General features: G+C 38.6%; 1 protein-coding gene across 1 annotated transcript in view; it reads left to right on the top strand.

Annotated features, from left to right (window-relative positions):
• Positions 1 to 25,512, top strand: part of srpk2 (SRSF protein kinase 2) — a 70,547-nt gene that overhangs the window by 33,459 nt on the left and 11,576 nt on the right. The window contains exons 3-10 of the mRNA XM_042410520.1: positions 13,364 to 13,515; positions 16,523 to 16,631; positions 18,273 to 18,360; positions 18,961 to 19,048; positions 19,130 to 19,236; positions 20,966 to 21,131; positions 22,679 to 22,719; positions 23,279 to 23,600. Coding sequence (XP_042266454.1) covers positions 13,364 to 13,515; positions 16,523 to 16,631; positions 18,273 to 18,360; positions 18,961 to 19,048; positions 19,130 to 19,236; positions 20,966 to 21,131; positions 22,679 to 22,719; positions 23,279 to 23,600 — 1,073 coding nt within the window. The remainder of the gene's footprint in view (positions 1 to 13,363; positions 13,516 to 16,522; positions 16,632 to 18,272; positions 18,361 to 18,960; positions 19,049 to 19,129; positions 19,237 to 20,965; positions 21,132 to 22,678; positions 22,720 to 23,278; positions 23,601 to 25,512) is intronic.

The following is a 25,512-nucleotide window of genomic DNA, read 5'->3' as shown; positions in this document are numbered from 1 at the left end:
TTTATGAGCTGACGACAGCAATCTGTCATGCCGGAGGACGTGTAATATCGCCGCTATTTCGGAGACCTAATAGTGATGATGTAGTGGTGTGAATCTCACTAAGATAAAACATCTACAGTAAATCTCTCTCCTTTTATCAAATGACCTGTGCAGTTCAGCCGGTCTGTGGAAATGATTTTGGACAACAAAAGTCTGGTTCTGGATAAGACCAGGGAAAGATGTCTCTCCACATTAAACCATGTAAAATATAACAAAAGAAAAATAAAGGCTCTTGTTTGGATTGATCGGCCTGTATTATATCTTATTGTTGTTATATAGGTCTCTCATTAATGATGACATCCACTTTGATTGGCAGTAAATACATTCATAGAAATGATTTAGAGCCTGCTTCTGAAAACTCATAATGCTATGTTACTTTCAGGAGGATTATTGTTACTGAGCTGGAGATGAGACGTTGGCTATCAATGAAGACCCATGGGAGCTGTGAGCGGGCTATAGCAGCAGTGCTAATAATTAACTGTCTCACACCAACAATTACATCATTTCACACTCTTGTTTGTAATAATTGTGGACCTTTAGGCAGATTAAAATATATTCTCTGAAAAACATATAGATATCTCTTATGAAACAGCCATCTCATCTAAGTCTTTGCAAGCTTTGAATTGCTGCAGCCTGTCAGAGGAACATGGTTAATATAAAGTCAAAGTTTGTTGTTTAGTTTTTCTTTTTTTTTGCTATGATGAAAGTTAAGCTTTCTATGGCATCTGTATCCTATATTTCATCAAGAGCATTGTCTTTTAATTTGAGAGAATGATGACATGATTTAACACTCCATGTTTTAATGCTCCTCCTTAAAACTTTGCTCTCTTACTCCAATATATCCTCCTCACCTCACAATTTATTCAATGGCTGATAACTGTGACTATAGGCTTTAGGCTACAATAAATAAATAAAAATGTAAATCTGCAAGAGATAACCTGCATGTTTTCATCATTTTCAGCTAAAAAAGCCTCATGAGGTTACAGCAATTAAGTTTTTCCCATATTATATCCAATATATTTCCCTAGATTTTGACAGAAACAACAAGGTAATAGGATGGCTGACATCGGCATTGACATGACTTTGTGTCTTTAAAAAGTGTGTGAGGAGGTGTAGTTAATGGCATTAACGATGGCGCACCGACACTCAGGCGGAGTCGAGCCATCGTTGATATTATTAACATAATATTAATTACACCTGTTGTTTTTCCTGCAGTGACATCAAAAAAAGGTTTTCTCATTATTTTCTTGACATTTGTCTCATTTATTTTGAATATCTCTCGGTTTCTCTTGTTTATGAACAACCATAACGTAATGAAATATGAATGGAGATATTTCCTTTCAGATTCACAATTACTGCTCAGTGTGACTTCCTGACAGTATCTAGGGTCTGTAAAATAATACAAAAGTTATGAGGGCAATAGAAAGTAGGACTGGGCAGTATGACAGAAAATGAATGATATAACTTGGAAATGATAAACGTAATTATAACGTGTTTTTAATACATGGAGGCGTGATACTTTCTTCTCGTTTTGGTTTGCTCACTTCTGATTTGTGTGTCCTAATTAAATTACTCTATGACCAGTTCGGCTGCTGGACTGTAATGCGGGCTGATTGTTTGGTTGAATTTATGGTTAGATGTCACTAGTTGTTGTAGCTGTTCTCCACTGAAATTGCGATATCTTTAATATAGATTGATTTACAGTGTTTGTGTAGCTGTGTAGCCGATTCACAGTGTTTCAACCTCGCTTCCTGTTGAGAAACTCCCGATCTGGTCTGTGTGCAGCGCCACAGGTGATGAAAATGCTCATATCACATGGTGAATGAGAAAAATCCTTTAATGGGGGCACAGCATGCTTTCATTGTGCCTGCATGTGCATTTATGTGTGCCTATGTTTGTGTTAACATTTTACATACATGCACATGGCTTCTTCTTCTGGCGCTCTCGCTCGATGTAAGTGAGCGTGGGTGGATGTAACCTCCACAATACCAGGCTTTGTGGCTGGCTGACGTCATTGGAATGCGTATACATACAGGATGCAGTGAATGAGTGCACTATGGAAGAGTGTAAAGTGCACGGTACAATGAAAGATACGGCAGATGACGATACCCAGCGGCTCTGTGTGTAAGATATGTGGTTGAAAGTTGCCATACTGAACAGAGTAAACCATGAATGCTAGACTAATGGCTTTTTGTACAAGAGGGCACAAATGACACACACACATGTAAGCACAGAAAAACACAGAAATATGCTGTATGTTTTTGTGTGTAAGTGTGGATGTTGTGTTTCCAAGATAGAGACATTGTGCTTGTCCTACTCAATCTGCAGCCACTTGGCCTCCACTGCCTCAAGGTGCCTGTATGTGTGTGTATGTGTGTGTATGTGTGTGTGTGTGTGTGTGTGTGTGTGTGTGTGTGTACACATGGGCATATATGCCACCCTACCAGCCATGTAGAGCAGTGTTCCTGTTTTCCAATGCAAATTTTATTCCAAGTCAACTGGCTTTATCATACAGGTTTTCCATTTATCAACAGATGGGTGCTGTACATGTACAAAAGATGTGCATGTATAGATCCTGCTCATTAGCTTTTGTCGCCATGTCATTTTTGAGTGTGTTTGCATTTGCGTCTGCTTGTGTGTGCATGTGCGCACCATGCATCATACCGTATATCCGCTGTACAGTTCGGTCGATGCAGCATAGCGTGTGGTCTTGTATCCATCGGTTGCCTGTGGGGAATTTCAGCAACAGTCAATTCAGCCTCATATATACTGGTGTGGCCTGAACCCTGCGGCACAAAGCAGAGTCTGAGTATTTATATTTTTCTGTGTTTATTTATAGGAAGCTGTTTGGCTTAAATACTGAGAGTTAAACAAAACACTGCAACCCCATCGTAATTGTTTTGAGCAAATTATAGTTTACATTTTACACATTCATTATCTGAATCTCTTGCTGTCATCTAGCGAGACATTGAGGGGGTAAAGGGGGTAGCAGACAGGATGCACGGCTGTTGATAAAACATATTTATTACTATAAAATGCATAGATTCATTAAGCTGCATTGTGTGCATTTTGTATTTCATCAGAGCTAGCTGTAGCGCCGTGGTTATGATGCCACTTTATTGATTCCTGTGAAGGAAATTCAATTGTTACAGCAGCTCAGGGAACAGGCCAAACAAGAGGTGGATGCAGGGAATACAAATCTCAACATGAAGAAGAACTAGAAAATGAGGATTAAAGCAGCATGCAGGAAAATAAATAGATAAATAAAACTGAGTGCAGTTGCAGCTGCCAAAGAGCTGTAATGCATATGATGCATAAATAAGCTGTATTTTTAGCTAATCTAATCATTATAATACTTTTATATTGATTTGCGCTCTGAGAGAAACTGTGAATTTCCACCGTCTCTCTTTCTCCCTCTCGATGGTAACAGGTAGAATCATCCGACTTCACAAAATGAACTTCTAGCCTCTCGGTTTTGCTCCAGTTGCAAGTGAATCTTATTACTCTGTTCAATTGATCCTTTGCATTGTTCTTATTGATGCATCGTCGTCAGAGGAGTTATTAGAGGACTGAGGTGGTGACAGCATGATCTCACAGTAGAGACGGATCCACAACACACTCCGAACACACAGTACACAATATTCTGATAATGTGCCATAGAGAGGCAGTAATTCCCACAGTATCATTTATGAATAATCACCAATTGAATTGTTTTATTCTTTCTACAAAATGCAGCACAACTAAAACATTATTAAAACATCCTTTTTTTTAGGCCTACATGCGTTAAAGACCTGCAACATTTTCAAGGCTGTCATAATTATGCATAATTACTTAAAGACAGATTACCCTACATCAATCAACTGTTTGTACCAGAAGGTAGAAAGGGTGTGGGAACGCTCCTGCAAACTTAATATCACGGTATTTAAAGCTACAATATGCACGAGACTCGAAAGCATATCACTCTGTTCTTCCCTGTGGCGCACCGCCCAGCCCTCCACCTGCATCCTCATGATCGCATGCACCCGATGTATTGATTTCTCCCCAGAGACTGGAAGTAACATATTCGACTAACACGATTATCAGGAGCATGCTATGCTTTTTGACTAAGCCATAGTGACATCTTGCAGCAGCTACAGTAAAGCTATCTTGGAGCCTCGGTACAAGTAGAAGTTTGTTCGTATTGATGGACAGCCGTGAGGTCCCACCCCTGACTTTGGCCTCTGATTGATCCCATTCTGAGATCTCAGCAATTATTTGGTGACCGCAGTGTTATCATAACCATAAACCATTGGTTTTGCTTTAAGTGCCCTGGGGCTGATGTTGTCTGGGCAAATGCAATTGTTGATTCACAGTGTTAGCCAGTGAAAATCCCTCTGAAGCCAAAATAGAAGTCAAAGATTATGGCTGAACCCACTTGCACATTCATAGTGGTATTCACAGTGTATGGGAGTTTAGCCTTGTGCTTTATGAAAATGCATTGAACTGACAGCTGGTGGTATGAATCTGGATCCTGCAGAGCCATAATGGCAGCGAGAGGTTATGTGGGGGCAGCGCAGCCTGTGACGTCAGGCTGCATCCTGAAAATAGTGGTGAGATCTCAGTTCTCCACACAGACAAATACTCCGGAGGAGAGGAGAGAATGAGTCAGCTTCCCTGCCAACACGGGCCAAGATGGAGAGACGTAGAGAATGAAAGACTGACGATGAATCAATCAGAGGTAGAGACACTTGCATCGGAATGGCTAAGCATAGCTGAAGGACACCCTTGGTGTGAAACCCACGCCTAAACATTGTCAGTGGAGGATAATGCTCTTGTTGCTAAGGAATACCTGTTACCTTGGTGATAACGAGACATGTTTAAGGATGAGTCATCAAGTTTGAACTCCAGAGCGGTCAACTGTCCTATACAGCTTCTCACCGGTCAGTGATGTATTAGCAACGCTCTGTGATTTTCTCTGTCATTAACAGAAGCTCAGGTCACTGATGTCAAGTCTATGAAGAAATGCAGATGAAAATATTAGACCTAATCAATCAAAAGCCAGGGAAGAATATAGAAAACTGCAGATGATAATTTTCTTGTCTCAAGTGTGGGACTCAAGAAGCAGAAAACATATAATTGCTGAAAAGATTTGCAATGCAGCCCTGGGTTAAAGAATTTCCATAAGAATATACTTATGAGAATAATGTATTTATGTAATTTTGCATTGCATTTTGGGAAGAAAATGACTCAAAGCTCAAAACAAAGGTTATAAAAGGTACCCGTAGTTGTTAAAATGTTTGTATTAGTAATTCAGTCTCGTTTTGACACTGATGTTGTTTTCAAGAAAAAATCTTTTACTTCCCTTTTTTTTTTCCAAGCTCAGTAGGTACGTGTCATTAAATGGGGCAAACACAGTGTGTGATTTTTTTCATTGATGTTGTTCTGTGGTAGCCTCGCACCTACGTGATGTGCATATAACCACTCTCCTTCAACTCACAAACACAGCGAGACCCAGATTCCTCACAAGCGAACAGGAATAAACAAGCAATTGTGGAATTCTGCTCTTTAACTGGTTCAGTTTCGGATTTGTTGCGGAAGGAGGAATTGCAACACAAATTGTAAAAAAAAAAAAAAACCCAAAACAAAGCAAAAACACTCAACAAAAAGTGCTTTTACTAGAATCCTCAGAACAAGTTAACCTGTGTCTGTAAAAAGCAGAAACAGAATTTGTGTGTCCAAGACTTGGCAGAAAGACTTCAGAAACACAGAAGTCATTGTGCAAAGAGAGAGTCTAGACTAAAATACAAAAGATGTTCAGACCTTTGAGAGGATTCTCGAACATCCTCACACAAGCTTACCACTATTTTCCTTGCTTTTAACATACATCCTTTATCCTGAATTGCATGCATAGCACCAGCACTTTAATGTATTCAGTTGTCTTACTGTGTTTGCTGCTTTGCTGCAAAAAGATCTCAACTGAACTGAACTTTACCAACATCATTTATTTTCAAATGATTCATATCTTGAGAAACATTCAATACCTTTAAAACAACACTGGGCATGGTATGCATCTACAGATCCCTGCACAGCATTTTTTATTGCATTGGTGCATTGCCCAGTTTACTAGTTATGGAGTTTAACAAAAGAAAAATACATGAACTATATCAATATAGATCGTGCATGTTCATAACTTTGTAAAGGCTGCAGAAGTGCTAATCCTGACATTGCGCTGGGGCCTAAAACTTGGAAATAGATTGATGTTGATGTTGTCAACAAACGTCTACATCCAGAGAATGCAAGATACAAATGACATGTCTGTTAACTGTCATGATAGCAGTGGACTCTTGTAATTGCGGATACAGAACTGTATTTATATTAAACTCGATGCTTGTTTTAAGGGTAAATCTTGATCTTGTTTCATCTCTCCACTGTTCACATTCTCAGCGCTGCCCTGTCGAGTCAGCGGTTTACAACAACAAAACTGTTCAGACACGATTAGATAGTATGGTATGACAAGGAATTTAGTGGAAGGGGAAACTGCTTTACGACAGGTTAAGGATCCAATCATCAGTGGCATCTCCTCCCTGTGGATTTTGTCAAATGAAATCTGTTTTCTTGTTCAATATTCTCTACATCCTTCAACACAACTTGAGTAAAATTGTTTTCAGGTGTGAATCACGGAGCTTTGACATTGCTCTCCGCTGATTAGCAACAAGACAAACCTTTCGAGTTGGTGTGGTGCAACGAGAAGTTTAACTAATCATATAATACTGTGCATCGATTGTATGAATGGGAAAGTTCTTTTGTATGCTAATTTTTCAGATAAGGCATGCTGGATCCAGGAAAAAAAGACATACTGGGCTTATAAAAATGTAACATTGAGGCTACAGATGCCATTGCTGGGCGTGACAGTGGAAATGCTGAGGATGAAAATGGGCAGCTTGTGTGTGTGTCTGTTCAGATCTGTGCACACACACTCTTGGGTTAGGGTGTAAGAAGCAGTCCGGGCATGTCCACACTCATAACGAGATGTTGAAGGATGGAAGGCACATTCTGCAGTTATTCACCTTCACTTGTGCGAGGTTATAGGCTGAAAGACTCCTGTCTCAACCTGTGCTAGAGTCACCGCTACCACTTTCAAGATACTTTATTGTTACAGTATTTTGAGTGCAAAGAAATGTCCATGAATATCACTTGCAGAGGTACGAGCATTGTCGCAGGAGTGGACAATATCTTTATAAGCTTTATAAGCGCAAACACACATAGCACCTTTTTATATTAACAAAAAAATACTTACACTGTACACACAGGACATTCTGCATGGTTCATATTTGCTTTTCCTCTGCTGCCCTGAGGCAAGGTGAACACACACACACATACACATACACACACACACACTTGTCAAGCTGAACCATGAAAGTGTTTATGCCATCCTGATCATCAGCACAGCTCCTCCGTTATACCCACCCAAATTAGTGCAACTGCAAGTTCATTCTGTCTTACCAGTGACAAAACAAGTGACAGGTATGCCCGCAACGACGAAAAAGACGGTTATTACCCGCTAGAGTCATGGTCGTAAACCTTTATGACACAACCTTCAAAGCACAGTCATGCACAAAAATTAAAAGGCACCATAGATAAGTGATTGAAGGTGTAGTTGACATTCAGTATGACATTCGGTATGATAAATGGTATTTCTCCTGAGATTTCTATCAGGAGCTGTGGGTAAATATGTGTTTGTCTGGAGGCTGTTGGATCTCAACTGAAATTTTACAGATGATGTTTGTTAAACTGTGATGAGATCCAGGATGTCAGTGCAACCGTCGCTTTAGCTGCACCCTTTTAGTTTTATTAGAGTCTGCTTTTTACAATCCACTGCTGGTCTTTTCTGCAGCCAGTTCCTCTAAAAAACTAGAAGCCTTTGCCCAGTATTGTGTAGCTATGTAGCTTTTATTTTTAGTCTCTATTTTTCAAAACTAAAAGCACTTTTAACTGTTTTAAAACAGTTTAAATTTGATTTTAAAATTTAAAAAACACCATGAAGTTGAATTTTTAAAAAAATACCATATGCAAGAAAAACATTCTGTAGTTCTTACCGTTAGCAGGACAAAGAATAACTTTCAGACAATGTATTGTTCCTTTGTCACTTGTGCATCAACTTTTCATACATTTAATTTGTTAGTTTTAATTTCCATGTCATGCTGAACATTTATTAATAACTTGATTTGTGTAGCACCTTTCATGCATCGATGCAGCCTAAAGTGCTTTGCAAAACAAGATCAACAACAAAGCTAAGGCCAAAAACTAAAGTGAAAATATAAACAATAAGTAAAAAAGTTTGATCACAGTATGATAAAACATTAAAAATGATATCAATAAAGTTCCCCCAATTAAAAGCCATATTAAATTTGTTTACAAGACACCACTATCTAGTTAACATAAAAAAATAACATGTATTTTCCAGTGATACATATGCAAAGCAGAAGAAAAAACATAATTTACATTATATGTCCTTCTGTATAATTTCAAATGACATATATAAATTGTACGCTGAATATCAGAACAAAAACATCTTTCTCATATGTCTGGCTTCCTTCAAGCTAATTTAAATGGTCAGTCTTTGTGCATCACCCACAATTACAAAACAATTTCTGTTTGTATCCCACTAAACAAAGTATTACACAAATGTGTAGAAGTATAATTATATCCTAGACCATACAAGCAGATGAAAATCAGGGTAAACCCATAGCTTAAATAATCTGCAACCAGTATGCCAACGGCAAAGAACACAGTAGCTATATAGGCGACGTATGTACACCCTCCTGTTGAGGAGAAAATTGGTGCTCCTAGTGTGTAAATTAGTACCAATTAGTGGAGGAAATTGATTAGTACACCTTTTAAACCCGAGGGGAGAACTAATCACAGCTGATTGGTTCGCATGATACCCTTCTTCCTGTTGGACTTCAGTTTGAGAATCACTGATTTAAAAGAATGATTCAGGTGGTTTAGTTTACAGTAAATATGCAGATTTTTAACAAACGTATAGAAGCAATAGAGGATATTAAACAGTCATAAAGCAGTTGTAAAGCACTCTGCATAGTTCACTAGCACTTTTTCAGCAGGCTTTCTTTAGAAATGATAACATCTCACCTTTACACAAACACAAAAAAAAACGGGAAAAAACAAATCTCCAGCACCACTACCAGAAAGAAAACAGAATTTCTAATGACTTGAACGCCACGCTGTGTGTTTGAAGTTAATGATCTTAGCTCTGTTGTGTTTTGGTGTTCAAGGGTGAGCTGGTTGTCAGCCTCCTCTTTGTTAACCCTGGTGTTTTCTCCACCTCCGCATGTTTTCCAGTGTATGTTGAGGTAGAATGGGGTGCAGTGTTGTACACAGCAGTGTTGATAAAAAAAAAAACATTCACCCACAAAGAGGCTGTGTGTGAGACCGAATAAGCGTCTAGTGTGTCAAATGTATATAGCTTCAAAGCGAAGCAAAGTCTTGCATGAGCGCTCTTTTTTTTCCATTCTTATATTTTTCTGCCTGTCTCTCTCTTTAGGCAGCCTCTGTTTTTTTTTTTCCTGTCTGCTGCCTCTGTTTTTCTTTTCTTGCGTCTCTGTTTTGTTCTGACTGGTCTCTCCGCTTGTCAGCCTACTACTCTCTTTCTGCCCTCCCGCCTCTCTATTTTTCTCTGTCTCTGCTCATGTTTGTCTGCTTGTCTCTCTCTCTCTCTCTCTCTCTTTCTATGTATACTGTATCTGTCTCTCTGTCTCTTCCTCTCTGTCCGCTGAATTCTTTTTCATATGTCTCTCACTTGTCTCTCCGTATCAATCTCTGTCTTTTCGTATGCACTTTTTTTTTTTGTCTGTCCGCCTGCATATTTTTCTCCGTCTGTCCGTCTACCTCTTTCTGTTTATAACTGTCTCTTTGGCTGTTGGTTTCTGTCTGATTCTGACTTCCTATTTCTTTCTGTTTCTTTCCTACTTCGCCTTCCTCTGTCTTGTTTTTCTTCTTCCTCGTGTTCCTTTCTCTCCTCTGCCTGTCTTTCAGGCTGTGATGTCTTTGCTTTCTTAATGTTTTTGCCGCTTGGCTCGGGTCCAGAAAGTTGTGAGGGGCTAAGTGTTGGTACAGGCAATGGCGAGATGAGCCGTATAAAAGCTCTGAGCTTATAGACGTGATGTATGACACCGTACGTGACTGCTTTGGTAAAGAAGCAGCATCCTACTGCAAGGACACAGCCATCGACTGCGTGTGTGTGTGTGTGTGTCAGTTGTAAAATAGCAATGAAATCTCAATGCCAAGCTATCTTCTGCTCTTCGCTGCAGCATTGGAAGAACCACTGCCGTTATGTGTATGTATGTGTGTGTGTGTGTTGGCGTCGCCACCACGTTAACACTTTGTGTCCTGGATTTTTTTCCCCCCCTTGCACTGCAGTTGCCATGGCAACGCACCGAGAGGCTCTATCATGTGTCTGCGTCTGTGACCGCAATTTATAACAGCTCACAAGCACTGGCTTTGTGTGTTTATATATTTTTTTTCTGTCTTAATTTAGCATTTGATCATGTTGCCGGTACTGTGAGGTGACCCTGAATTGGAAGTGTTTGTGGAGCTTCCTCATGCTCTGTTTTTGTGGGAAGTTGTCAAATTTAGTCATACAGAAACATCTTTGAAACAACTAGTTCTCTGTAGGTGAAGATTAAATTGAGACACAATCAGGAAATGTTAGATTTATGAAAAATGCCAGCCTTTTTCCTGGTACTGATGAAACTGAGGGCCATAACCTCACTTCCAAGCACATTGCATGTTTATTAGCATAGTGGATAGTGGATGTGGCATTGTATTGTTGCATTGATGTTTCGCTGTTCTTGTTGCTCTGCATGATTTATGTACTGTCATTGCTTTTTGTTGTCATTTTGGTGTCTGTCTTATGTTTGTCTTCCTAAACTGGTCATGTGTAGAACCTTTCCAAATGACTGCAGTTTAGAAATCATACAGCTGACTGATAAATGTACATTGTTCTTCTGAATAGTGAAGTCAAGTCATTTTATTTGAATAGCCCAATATCACAAATCACAAATTTGCTTTAGGGGGTTTTAAAATCTGTATAGCAATACAACATCCTCTATCCTCAGTTCCTCACTTTGAACAAGCCTTTTAACAGGGAAAAATGGAAGAAACCTCAGGAAGAGCAACAGAAGAGGGATTGGACAGATGTGCAAAAGTTGTTGTGTGTAGAGAATAGAACAAGAAAGGAAAATTACAGAAATCCAGACAAATGCCATCCAAATCCAATAAAAGTTTACAGAATGTTATATAAGTTTATATATTACAGGCTTGTTACAAAAGAGCTCAGCCAACAGAAACAGAGTTAGATAACTGTGGAAATGTCCTTAAATCAAAGTAAGTATGTAGTATTCTGCCAGCACAAAAAATTTGTCAAATCTGTCAGATGGCATTACATCCACACTGTGTGTACTGACGGTACATTAGACAGTGGTAGAGTTAAAGTGTTCAATACTCAAAAGCAGTGTTTCCCAACCTTCTGTGCTTGCAATCCAGTAAAATGAAACCATGTCTACTTGTGACCCATCACAGGTCGCACATGTCTGTGATAAGGTCAAACAAGGAGTACTCTGTTTTATTTGAATAATTTTCTGAAGCCTTAAGAGGTAAAATTATCCAGTAAGATAAGATAGGGATAAGGAACGTCTGAAAATCATCAGAACTTCCTTTTTGACTGTTGCATAACCCCTCAGATTGATCTTGTGACCTCTTACTGGATCCTGACCCCCACATTGGGAACCACTTCTCTAAAGGACATGTGAATAGTAATGAACTATGAGCTAATTAGATCAAAATTTACAACATGCATGAAATTTGGTCAGGGTATCCGGAAATATTAATATAACACATCCAAAAAGTGCTACACAGAAGTCTGCAGTGACTTGATACACGTAGCGCAGCGGCATACTGGCATAGAGTTTTGGTGGGATCGATCCAAAACAGAAACGTTACAGGCGTGTTCCCAAAAATCTCCACAAATAGCCATGTGTGCCATGGCAGCATCCTAAAGTGAGACGCTGAACCCCCTGCCTGATCAATCATTGTAAGTCGCCCTGGATAAGAGTGCCAGCTTTAAAATGCCCAAAAAGTAGTCAGTCCTGGAGAAAGAGGCAGGCTGTACTCTGCAACCTATTTTATGTTTCCCCTCTCATGGGCTCAGTCCCATTTTAGTTAAGTAAAAGGAAGTGGAACAAGGCCGTTGACTGAAAGGACTGATCAGGGACATGAACCCTGAAAAATGTCTGATCTCTTCTCTCTATCTGTATGCATCTGTCTCTCCATCATTCTATATATTATATCCATTGTCATCTTAGTTTGATATACATGTATTGAATCTGTTTGAATATTTCAAACAAGAACACTATTATTTTTACATTGCACATGTTTTAAAGTGGTTGTCTGATTCTGGGTGGTCGGTGTTTGGCTGTTTCATATCTGAGATGTCAAGCAGGTGGCTGTTGAGTGGCTATTTCTGAAAAAATGCTGATAATAAATAGCATCATGAAAATCTTACGGATTTTAAGTTAGAGAAACTTCCCCCCTTCAGCAGATTCATTTTGAAAATGGCCATCTACACACACAGTGCATCTATTCTGCACAGTGAAAGTCAAACATCCAAGTGAGGTAATGATAAGCAATTTAGAGTGGCATGTAAAGCATGCTGTGCAAATAGACTCAATCTTCCACTTGCAGAAAACAATATATTGCTGTGCAGAGGACTTGTGATAACTTCATTGTATTGTAATTTAAAATATTTCTGATGCTATGATGTTCTTGGACATTCTTTTGATAAAATATGTGTTTCTGTAGATGGCACTTCATTATTTGTTCAGCAACACTTTAAATGCTTTCGATGGTCATGCAAATTGTAGTTCCTCTTTTATTTATTCCAAACACAGACATACGGTACATCACTTTCTGAGCTTTTTTTTTCTTTTATAGGAAAGACCCGTCTGACACAGTGTGTTCAGAACAGCAAATGTAAAAGCTTTCATGAAAAGCACTGGATGAATCACTGTTGAATGATGCCAATCATCAACACAGACTTCAAGAACTGACATTTATATATATATATATATATATATGTGAAAATGTCACAAGTTATTATTTTGATATTACTCATCTGCACTTACAGCTCCGTCTACAGTTTCACTCTCTGTGAGTCACAGCTAGAAATATCAAAAAAATATGAAAGAAAATGTTCTGACTGGGAGGCGGATGTGAAGTGAAAAGTTACCAGAGAGGTTACCTAACTTTCATCCCACTGTTGTGTTTACAGGCCTGAGACCCAGCAGAAAGCCCCGGTGAGCGCCCCTCCTCCCCCGCCACCCCCTCCACCTCCCCCTGAGCCGGCAGGGCCCCCAGAGCCGGAGGAGGAGATCCTGGGCTCCGACGATGAGGAGCAGGAGGACCCTGCAGACTACTGCAAAGGTCAGAACGACACATAAACAGACAGACCCACACATACTGAAGTCATCTGTCCCAAATCATTACTTCCACCCTCTACATCTGTCATACAGAGCTCAACAATGGCTGATCTGTCTCCTCACTGTTTCTGTTTGTATTTGCTCTTCTACATCTCTCTTTTCTCCCGTCATCCTGACGGGGGTTTGCAACAGTGTCATCCTAGACATCAGTGTGACATGCTCAGTAGTTGTGACACCAGTGTTTCAAGGTTGTTTGATTGTTGCCAGAAAGGAGCGGCAGTGTAGCTTCCAGCAGTCGCTCAGGATGCCAAAAAACTGTGCTGTCTGCTGAGAGGTTCATTTTCATTACACTGCTAAGTTTTAAAATGCCGCACAGCCGTTTTGTAAACACTGAAGATCATTACACTTCTCTTATCATTCGATATCTGTATAAAAAAGTAGTGCAGTGTGTTTTAAAGTTTATATCTCATTTTATATTTCATTTTGCAGGGAAATTCTTTATTTTTACTATGTTTTAGAAGGAGCATATCAAAACTGTCAGATCTCGCTTTCTCAGTGGGATAGTAGGGTGAAAGAAGGAGAAAAAATCACATCACTGTCCTCTCATTGTTGTTTCCTTTTATTGGATTTTTGTTAAAAAACTGCAGTGATTTTGATATTTCTCTCAAACTCTTAGCTTTTTCATACATTTCTGAATATTTTTACTGTAGGAACAGTATGCTATGAGTATTATTACAGTGCACATATGTGTTAGCCTGCCCATCTTTCCTCTGTGTCTGCGCTATTTTACTTGTAATCACGCTTTTCTCACACTTTTCTTCCCAAGTTTGTGTTCAATAAAATACACCTACAACAAATATAGACCTGGCAAGCTTGACTTCTCTTTCTGCCAGCTGGTAGTGTCATTGTAGCGAGAACAAAGAGGATTTTGATGTCTCATTTTAGATCATCGTATTCAGTTCCAGGGTGATGCATAACAAACAATTACTGAATTATTTTTTTTGAATACAGTGAGTATACAGTTGGTGTCCTATTTGATCAGAGTGGTGACATACAATAGCTTAGCATCTTCAAAATATTGGTCTTGTGTAGGAGTGATGACATAGTAATTGATAAAAACATTAGAATAGAGCTGCAACAATTTATCAATTATTCGATGGACAGTAAATTAATCCACAGCCATTTTGATAATCGAATAATCATCGTTTTCTTAAGCAAAAATGCCAGATATTTGCTGGTTGCAGCTTTTCAAATGTGAATATTTGAAGCTTTTCTGTGTCATACATGATGATAAACTGAATTTCTTGTTACCACATTTTTAACTTTAATTTTGACATTTTATTGGCAAAGTGATTAATCGAGAAAATAAATCAGCAGATTAATCAATAACGAAAATAATCATTAGTTCAGCGTTACATTCGAAATAAATGGAATACTATATACCGCATGTAATAATGTATGAGAATAATGCTTTAAGAGTAAAAGTGTCAGCATGTATACAGCATGATGAAAACACTGTGAAGTCACAGGATGCACACAAGGAAGAAACATACAATGTACATTACCATACAGTATACTGTATACTGTATGTACTGTATACATTAAGTGTCATGGTGTCAAGTGTTTAACCCCTCAATAAGCACAAGGCCAAAAATGAAATACCCAAAATAAAATGGTTACTGCCCTCAACCCTTTTCGATTACGATCATGATCCTGGTCTCTTTTGAAAGATAACTTTATGGAGTTTAAAACTATAAAGTCAGAGTTTGTGCCTTTTTTCTATCCTTTCTTGTATGCACTCCTGTTACAAAATAAGCAGTGATATCGGTATCTTTAAATAGTTTACACAACTATGAGGCTCTGTGGTTTTGAACAATGTTTAGAAGATAGGTTCACAATTTTCGTGTCCTGTGTTAAAACATCAGTCAGGTTCCCAGATGAACAAAGAAACAGGTGTTGCATGCTGTAACTATTCCTCCCGTTCATTATGACTATTAGAGGATCTTCTCCAAATGTGTTCACAGTGTAAGTGATGGGGGACAAAATCAGCCCTCACTTTGAGAAAAAATGTATTGAAGTTTATTTGAAGATTATATGAGTCTTCAGTGCTCTGAATTAGTCAAATAAAGTGGATATAAACCACAATTACATACACTTTATTAAACATTCCCTCTTGACATACAGCGTTTTCCTGCTCAGCTGCAGTGGACGGATAGTAATGAAAATAGTTAATTTGGCACTAAAATGACTGCAACTTTGGACGACTGAAGCTTCATATTAGTTTCAAATAAACTTTTAAATACATTTATGCACAGAAGGAAGCTTGTGGATTTTGCTCCCCATCACTTACATGTGAAGTGCATTATGAAGGGATCTTCTAATGGCCAGTATGAACAGGACTGATGATGATTATAGCAAGAAAAACATGGGTAAATGTTCCTTTGGGCACCTGACTGTTGTTTTAGGGCAGATTAAAAAAATTAATTTGTCAAGGTTGAGTAAGGTGCCTAATGAGTTAAGACAAGCTGTCGACCTTCATCTCATCAATATACTATATTTATGTTTCTTCCCTGTTAAAGACACAGGCACTATACTGTGCATACAAAAAAAATGGCAGCATGCAAAACACATGTATACATTTTTTTCAAGACCAGGGGCTTAATACAATAACACTTAATACAAAACACTGTATTTGCTCAATTCTAAATGATGCACAATGTCGACAGCTATTTTAGGTCTGAAATGGAGCATTTAGGAAACTTTTTCATTTGTCTCTTTATCATAATATTCTGTAGGGCTTCACCTGTGATTGTAAATGTTCTATACTTGTTTCTCCTTTTTTATTAATCTGTAACACTTCTCTCCCGTCTCATTTTCTGTCTTGTTTCACCTCCCTCCTTCTCTGCTGCCTTCCTTGCGCTCCTTACTCGCTAATGGATTTTGTGTCATTGCCTGGTTATCACTTACAGTCGCCTGTAACCTTCATCATTCTCTCTCTTTATCTCTCTCAGGAGGGTACCATCCGGTGAAGATCGGGGATTTGTTCAACGGGAGGTACCATGTGATCAGGAAGTTGGGGTGGGGCCATTTCTCCACCGTATGGCTGTGCTGGGACATACAGTGAGTGTCACACACACACACACACACACACAGAGTACAGTATTGGCTTTGAAAGATACACACACACACACACACACACCACACACACGTCATGACCCAGAAAAAACACTCGTCACACACCAACACAAATTCACACACGTGCACACACAAAGGCTCTTCTTGCAGACCTTCACTTCACCTTGCTCTCACACACACACACACACACACACACACACACACACACACACACACACACACACACACACACACACCACACACGCACTTGTTGACAGGATCTGGCATGTCACCACGACAACGGTTGCAACCAACACCACCCTGCACTGGCACCAAAGCTGTCCATTTGCACTATAATGTTTCTGTGTTCACGTGGCAACCGGGGTGGATGGATGACAGTATCATCAATCCAGTGTCACCTTTCACTGACACACACACACGCACACACGCGCACACAAACTCATTTACTCATGTCACTGGTGTTAATTACACTAATGGTGGTCATGAACTAATGAGTTGGAGAAGGAGGTTACTTGACGCACGCTCTGCAGTCACTCACAATCCTCGACAAATAATGGCCCTTGGTTATAGTCAGAGTGTCACTATAAAGTCTTATGGTGTCTTCTTTTATATCACCTAATATGTATTGTATGTATGATTTACATATGAATTAACGTCAGAGCAATAATTACTATATTATTACCACTGTTATTTTCTTTCTGTTCTTTTCTCGTCTCCCTCTTGCTTCTTTTTTCTTTATTTCAGACCTTTAACAAAAATTTTCAATTTTGATGACTCTTATTTTCCTATATCTTTCAATTCTATCAATCTTAACTGATTTGGTAAATTTGCAATCGCATTACTTCATACTCTTTTGCTCTGTTGTCGTTGTATTGTCTCATGTTAATATATATATCTACTGTTTGTATCGTTGTCTTGCTGTTTTTGTTTTGTATGTCGTTGCCAGATTTTGCCAAATAGTGAAACAATGTCTACCCAAATTTCACAATATATCTTCTTTTTGCTTGTTTTGTCTGAAAACTGTCCAAAAAGCTAAAGATATTCAGTGAAACGGTTATATAAAATAAGGTAAAGTATGAAATTCTAGCATTTTACAAGCTGGAACCAGTTCATTATTGGCATTTCTTGCTTGATAATTGACGTAAATTATTTATCGATTGTCAAAGAAGTCCTCTACTAATTTTCTGTTGATCGACTAATCGGTTAATCAACCAATCATCTCAGCTGTAGCTCTTTTTTTTTTTAGCTAATATGAACATATTTGACCTCTCAAAAAGAGCTCTGATTGCACTTAAAAATACTTAAGTATATTGTAATATAAGAGGAACTGTAAATGTGGACTATTAGGAGACCAAAAATGTGTTTAAGCTGAATCATTAGTGTTAATATTTGTTCTAGAGATAAAATGCCACATAGCCTTTATATTTGCATCCCTAGTGGCAGCGTGGGCAGTGTGAACGACAGCCTAGCAAAACACACGTGTAATAAAGGCGTGACGAGGGACATTTTATAATATTGGCTCATGTAGTAATTCCTGCTTTTTCTGACATGGATATATTAATAACAACAACCTACTTGTGCGTGATTCAGTGTTAAATTAAATTATGCGTCTGTGTGTCATTACAGAGTGAAGAACTTTGTGGCGATGAAGGTGGTGAAGAGCGCCCAGCATTACACAGAAACAGCCCTGGATGAGATCAAACTGCTGCGATGTGTGAGAATCTGATGCGTTTGATATTTGGGGGTTTTGGAGTCTTATTCTTTTCATCTCGCTTTGTTCTTTTGTTTGTTCTGTTTTCATTTTTTTCTCTCCTTCCTGTCTTCTTCCTAGTTTTTTGTTTGTTTTTCCCATCCTTTCCTTCTCTCTTACCTCCTCACCTCCTCCACTTCGCACCTTGCATCTCATCCTCTCCCTCTTTCTGTTAACAAAAAGCACTAAAGATACACTGGTCATTTATCTTGCATGGTGGGTGCAGAGGACAGTCATCTTAGAATCAATTTTTCAGCATCTTTATATCTCCCACATCCACCTCCAATGTTCTTTCTTTTCTCATTCCTGCTCACTTTTCCTCATACTCCATCCTCTCCTCTCCTTCCACTACCTTTGTTGTGTCCCCCTCATATTTTGTCATTCTCCTTCAGTCATCCCATTCCCTCTTTCTTCCTTTTTTTCCTTGTTTTACCATCTTTCTGTCCTTTTTACTTAAATATTCTTTGTTTTTATCTTCTCTTCATCCCCCCCTTGTCAGTCCTTCATCTTCTATCCTTCCTTCCTGTCATGTTTGCTTAATGTCATTGTCTTTTTGTCCTCCAGGTGAGAGAGAGCGACCCCATCGACCCCAACAAGGACATGGTGGTTCAGCTGATAGACGACTTCAAGATCTCTGGAGTCAATGGCATACGTATCCTGATCAGAAGTGTGTGTGTGTGTGTGTTTGACTGACGGAGACGTGGTAATGTGAGTCCTTGACTCTTCATCCCAGATGTGTGTATGGTGTTTGAGGTGCTGGGTCACCACCTGCTGAAGTGGATTATTAAATCCAACTACCAAGGTCTCCCACTTCCGTGCGTCAAAAGCATTATAAAACAGGTAAGGACACACACACACACACACACACACACACAGAATGTATTTATAATCATGACATCTCATTGCTGACTGTATTTTCTCAAAATGTGGATAAATTATGCATCTGAGCACTGCAATCCAGCATTTGTAAAACTGCACAGATTGAGCACAAACAGGCCAAACAAGGTGACATGTTTATTACATATTTGTCTTAAAAAGAAAGAACTCATTAATTTCAGATGGTATTTTAACATTGGCTAGTTAACAAGGCATTTATCCATGAGGGGATTTCTCTTTTTCAGCGACACCATAAATAAACAATTACAGAATCATATAGTTAAAGCCATGGAAATAAAATATGGAGAGAAATATTTCTCAACACCACTATGAAATGCATGTTTCATGATATCCAAATAAAACAAGATTTACAGATGTGTATGTAAATAAATTCTGCTGATTACAAATGCATCTCCCTATCCTCAAACGAATACCACCTATCTTAAATGTCTAAAGTATTCCAAATATATATCTCCTACCAGGAGTTCATTAATCTATTAACATTTACATCTAAGTGCTTTCTGTACATAGGAACTAAATGATCTAAAAACAGAAACACGCAAGTTTTTTTTTTTGCATTTATTTACAGATTGTTGAACATCTTCCGATCCACATATACATGTTGTGTTAAGGTGCTGTGGAAAAACTCCCGGCTTTTTGGCACATTCATGTGGAATTTTCAAGCTCGAAGGGCATATCTCTTTACAGAAGATTGGTAGCTCAAACAATCTGATGATATACAGTATATGTCAGTATGTTTTACTTGGAATACAAAATATATTTTGGCTTCAACTTAACTCACATTGTTTTTCGATTGTCTCTCTCCTAAGCTGATCATTTAAAACAAAGTAAGCAATCTGAGAGTTCTTTTTCCATCACAATAATTATGTAGTTTGTTAAGTGGTTGATCCTATCTTTCTGACAGGTCTTATTTAGAAGAAAATTACCAAAAAAAAACAAGCTAGTTATAGCTAATATTCTTCTTCCTCTGTGAAGCAGTTGTACTTTATTTCTTAACTGTCCTCTGAGAATTAGGCAAACAGTAGGTTTGTGTATCATTAAACGTGTTTTGTGACTTTTTGAGAGTATTTATGTCCATAATTCAATTTGGGGGAAGATTTAATAAAACTGTCTGAGTGATTCAGTTTCCTTGCCTAAATTATTGCTTTGGCTTTCATTGACTCTGAGAGACGGATGAAAAGGAAGAAAGAAAGAGATATAAAGAGAGAGCAAGGAACAGTCTCAGACAGCAAGAAACACTTTGAACACTGCTAATAAAGTACATGCTTTATGCACTTCACACCGTGCTAAGACTCAGGACTTTCAGGCATTTCCCCCACAGCCACCTGATGTGCATGTGAAGTTGTTGGGCCATTTCAGCCGCTGCCAGCCTCCCGCCTCTCGAGCAAGCCAAGCTGAAGATGAGTAGAAATTAAATGAGACTGTTCTCCGCTCCAAACCAGAAGCCTCCGGACAGAAACAAATGAGACAAACACTGAAACGAAAACATCAACAGCCTCTCCTCTCTGCCCTCAGAGAATGACAAGCATTAGAAGAATGGCTCAGAGAAAGAGAAGAGAACTGAACAAAGAGGCTGTGTCTGCATTTTTGAGTGTATATACGCCCGAACCGGGAGTGTGAGCATGTTTTTCAGTGATAAAATCTGTGTCTGTTCGTCTGAATGTGTTTGTAGGTCCTGCAGGGTCTGGACTACCTCCACACTAAATGTAAAATCATCCACACAGACATCAAGCCAGAGAACATCCTGATGTGTGTAGATGATGCATTTGTTAGGCGCATGGCCATGGAGGCAACTGAATGGCAGAAAGCTGGAGCCCCCCCACCGTCTGGATCAGCAGGTAGGGACACACATACACTCACACTTTGTATATTTCAAAGGATTACTTTGACAGTTTGGGAAATGCAGAGAGTTACTTGAGAGGATCGACACCACTCTCACGTCTGTACGGTAAATATGAAGCAACAGAGAGCAGCAGGTTAGCTTAGTTTAGCGAGAGAGGTATCAACCTTCTCATCTAACTCGTGGCGAATAAACAAAAGCAAGATGTTGCATTTTATTCATAGGGGTTTTTTCCCAGACTTTGCCACCACATTATCACCAGTGGTAACTTTTATTTTACTTTTAAATAATTAAAAGTGAAAGAAGACAAATCAGCAAATGTGATTTTTTTGTTGCAAGCTCCCCGAGAATCTAGCATGCAGTGCAGTCTGTTGGTGTGGCTTTTTCATCTAAATGCTGATTATAGGTAAAAGGTGACGTCTGTAATCCATGTAGTAGGTTAACAGATCATATTCCTCATATGAAATTGTTATTTACAATAAATGCAACAATCCATAAATCACCAACAATATTACAATATGCAATAAATCATCTGTTTTTTTTGTCTAAATGATCATTTCTTAAAGAGGAATGCTCAGTAAAGAAAAACGACTCACAAAGAAGCCTCTCGTTCCTCCTGAGTTGCTTGCCTTTTTGTAGCATACGGAGATATTTCTTGCTTTTTCATCTTCTGTCTTCAAGTTCTTCCACTGACAAAAATCAAGCTCTTATAAAACGGAATTGACGAACTCACTATGAACCCTGTCCTCTTGGTGAATCCTCCATGAGCCATCAATTTGTTTACATCAGCCAGTAGTCTCTAATATACCACTTACATTTCTACACAGTGTAGGCAGGCCAGAGACCATCAACTGTCGAAACAGAAGACTGTGGTGGTGACAGAGTCTGTCTGTAATTGAAAAGATGAAATAAAATGTTTTACTGTCATTAACATAAGTGCAGAAATGTGGTTTATGGCTTTTTTTTTCTAACTTTGCTTGTTTCAGTGAGAAGAAAATTTAACACATTTGTATTTCAGAAAGCACTGAAACTATGTAGGATATAAATAGTAACATACTTGTTAATATATATATATATAATATGAAAAGCTGAGCAGAATTAATTTGCAAATATGTTTGGAAATGGGAAAGACTGTTTATTTAAGAATATTTTTTTCATATTACCCTAACCCAAAAACTGTAATTTTATGTTTTGAAGATCAAAATGCTTTGATTTATTATCTGTAATATATTTCTGATTCGTATCAGATGATTGTAAGTGTTCTGCTCTATATTGAATTTACATGTTGAGGCATGAGAAGAGTAAACCATTATTATTAATGATCTAGGACAAGGTAATAAGCCTGTGGGAGTGTGAAAGATCTTTGTCTTCATTTGTTTGCAATTTTTGTCACTTCACCTACAGATTCTATACATATAAAGAGCATATAAATACATAATCTAATGATCTCTTTTCCAGGCGAGCAGAACACTGAGCGTAGTGTAAACTCGGTTAAGTATATAAAGTTTAAAGCTTCTGATTGTGGTTTCCCTTTCTGTCTGTCAGTTAGCACAGCCCCCCAGCTCAAACCGGTGAGTACAACAGATGTGAGTATGAAATGAGAGGAGTGCACACACACACAAACATATACACACACACATACATACAAACATACACAGAAAGTGACAAGTTAAATACAGCATTTCACACTATTTGGTGTGATCGTCGCAATAGCTAGAGACACAGGAAGGTACTGAATGCTGCAAATTATTTATATTCAATGCTCAAAATGTATTATCATCCTACCAATGTTCTTACCACTCTACATTAGCGTGGATGGATTCTCAGTTTGTTTAATGAATCTTCAATAAATAGGGTTGCAGCAATTTCCAGAATTTCAAGAATACTGCATTACATGCTGTAAAATTAGGAGTTTGTTTCTTTGCATGTCCCTATCAGAGAAGCTTAATGAAAATAAAATATTACATATGTTCTTTCTGAAATGTGCTAATATTTATTATAAGCATGAACTGGAAGTGTAGATGGACATAAACATACCATTCAAAAAAGCATCAAAATGTTTTATTCCTTTAATATCATGCTTGTGATTTTGCCTCCCATGACTCTCCCTCTTCCTCTCCTGTCTGTTTTTTTTTTTTCTCCCAGGTGGGGAAGATCTCCAAGAATAAGAAGAAGAAGCTGAAGAAGAAACAGAAGCGGCAGGCTGAGCTGCTGGAGAGGCGGATGCTTGAGATCGAGGCTCTGGAGAGAGAAGCTGAGAAGAGGGAGGAGAGAGCCAAAGAAGGAGGAGAGAAAGGGGCACACGAACACAACCTGCCTTCACCGCTGCAGCCACCGCCACCGCCACCAGGCCCCATCATGGCCCTGGGGGAGAGCGATGAGGACGATGAGGACGAGGAGGACGGGGAAGACGAGGAGGAGGAAGGAGGAGAGAGGGAGAGGCCCATCAGGTTGACCAATCATACATGTGAGTCATGTGATCCAGAGTCCAGTGGTTAGACCGATATCATATTATGAATGTTGTCCACCTCCTGTATACAGTAGATACAGTATGATGCAGGCTATTGGATATTTTCTATATATATATTTTATTAATTATCAATACTGCGTTGGTTTTCTGTTGGAATCCCTCAACCTGAGTTAATGGAAACAACATGATTCACTTGAATTTGTCTGTAAGAAGCTTTTTAACCATGCTAGTGCAGTGGCTCTATGGATGGCAATGTTGATCTGTAGGTCCAGAAAGGAATGTCTTATGGGATTTCCATGAAATTTTGTGCAGATATCCATGGTGGCAAGTGAATGATTTCCAATGACTTTTCATCTAGCACCACCAGCAGGTCAAATTTTTAACTTATCCAGTGAAATATACACATTTATTTGATGAATTGGCACAAGACTTTTTACAGACATTCAGGGTTTCCCAGATGATGAAGTCCAACGACTTTGGAAATCCTCTGACTTTTACTTTAGGGCCACCAGATGATATCTGGTTTTGAGTGAAATGTCTTTTCACTTCACAATTTTTTCCAGTAATTGCCATGAAGTTCACTACAGATATTCATATTTCACATGGGAGGAAGTGTTATCACTATGGTGATCCTCTAACTTTTCATCATCAGGTCAACATTTAGATTTGTCCAATCCTTTGGAGCAAATACCTGGAAAATTAATAACACCATCAGCCTCAGCTATACTTTGTGCTTAGTGCTAATAAACAAATGTTAGCATGCTAACACTCTAAATTAAGATGGTGAACCTTGTAAACAACAGCATGTTAGCATGTTGACCTTTACATTCAGCTCCTCTAAAATTCTTGGGCATCATATAGAAATAGAGATATTATACAGATTTTTCAGGATTATTCCTTCTTTATTTAATACTTTTACCTTTTTCCTGAGGGTTTGTGCAATGTTTGGCCGTGCAAATGCATTCAAATGATGACCCAACACATCTGACTTTGTGTGCATGTACATTGTTTTATTATCATCATGCTAACTTTGTCCTTTGGACTAAATCCTGGTTCAAAAGAATCCTCCAAAAATATAGTTCTGTCTCTGAAATTTTAGCTTGTTTTCAATTAATTATCTGTCACTGCCATTTGCAGTCGATGTGCTATGTTGCCTTAATAGCCTGGTTTCATACCTCTGAATCGCTGCCCCCATCTCCAATTAGTTCGGCAGAGTAGAGCTGAATTGCCATTTTGTTTCACTGTTAAGACTAAATAGCCTCTTCATTCTGACTTTCAGGCTAGCCTAGTGAAGCTTTAAACATAATAAAATATTCTTCTTTGGAAACTTAAGCCCAGAATTGTTGGTATTTGCTTCAGGAAGCGAATATTGATTGAATCCCATATTTGACTGTCGTGTCCTCATTGAAATTTGAGCTAATTCTACTGCATTCATTAAGAATCACCAGTTTATTTTTAATTAACTTAACATACAAGGTGTCCAGGCATTCATTTATAATAAACCTGTGTGGTATACGATCCTTGGCTCAGCCGAATGATGTATCCTTATAGCATGATGGTTGTAGCTTTTAATTCAAAGTGAAATAATCAGTGAAAGAAAAGTGTGCAACATATTTAGGTTAGCCTTTACATTTTATGGTATCCGGGTTCTAAGCAACTAGAAAAGCGATTCTTCTCTGCTCTGACAGCTCTGCAGCAGGAGTGAGTGTGTGAATGCAGGTTTGCGCAGAACACAGTCTGTCTGTGAATGAATAGGAGGTGGATTGACTCCAACCACTTCACCCACACTGGTCCTACTGTGTAAAGGAGGCTAGGCTGATTCACAAGGGAAAAAAAAACACCATCTTTCTCTGTCTCCCTCCTCCACCCTCTCTGTCTCTCCGCCTTCTGTCTCTTTCATTCTCGTATT

This window comes from Thunnus maccoyii, chromosome 5 (genome assembly GCF_910596095.1).
Source record: "Thunnus maccoyii chromosome 5, fThuMac1.1, whole genome shotgun sequence".
Classification (NCBI taxonomy): domain Eukaryota; kingdom Metazoa; phylum Chordata; class Actinopteri; order Scombriformes; family Scombridae; genus Thunnus; species Thunnus maccoyii.
Note: the sequence above shows the minus strand (reverse complement) of the source record. Positions and strands in the feature narration are given on the sequence as shown.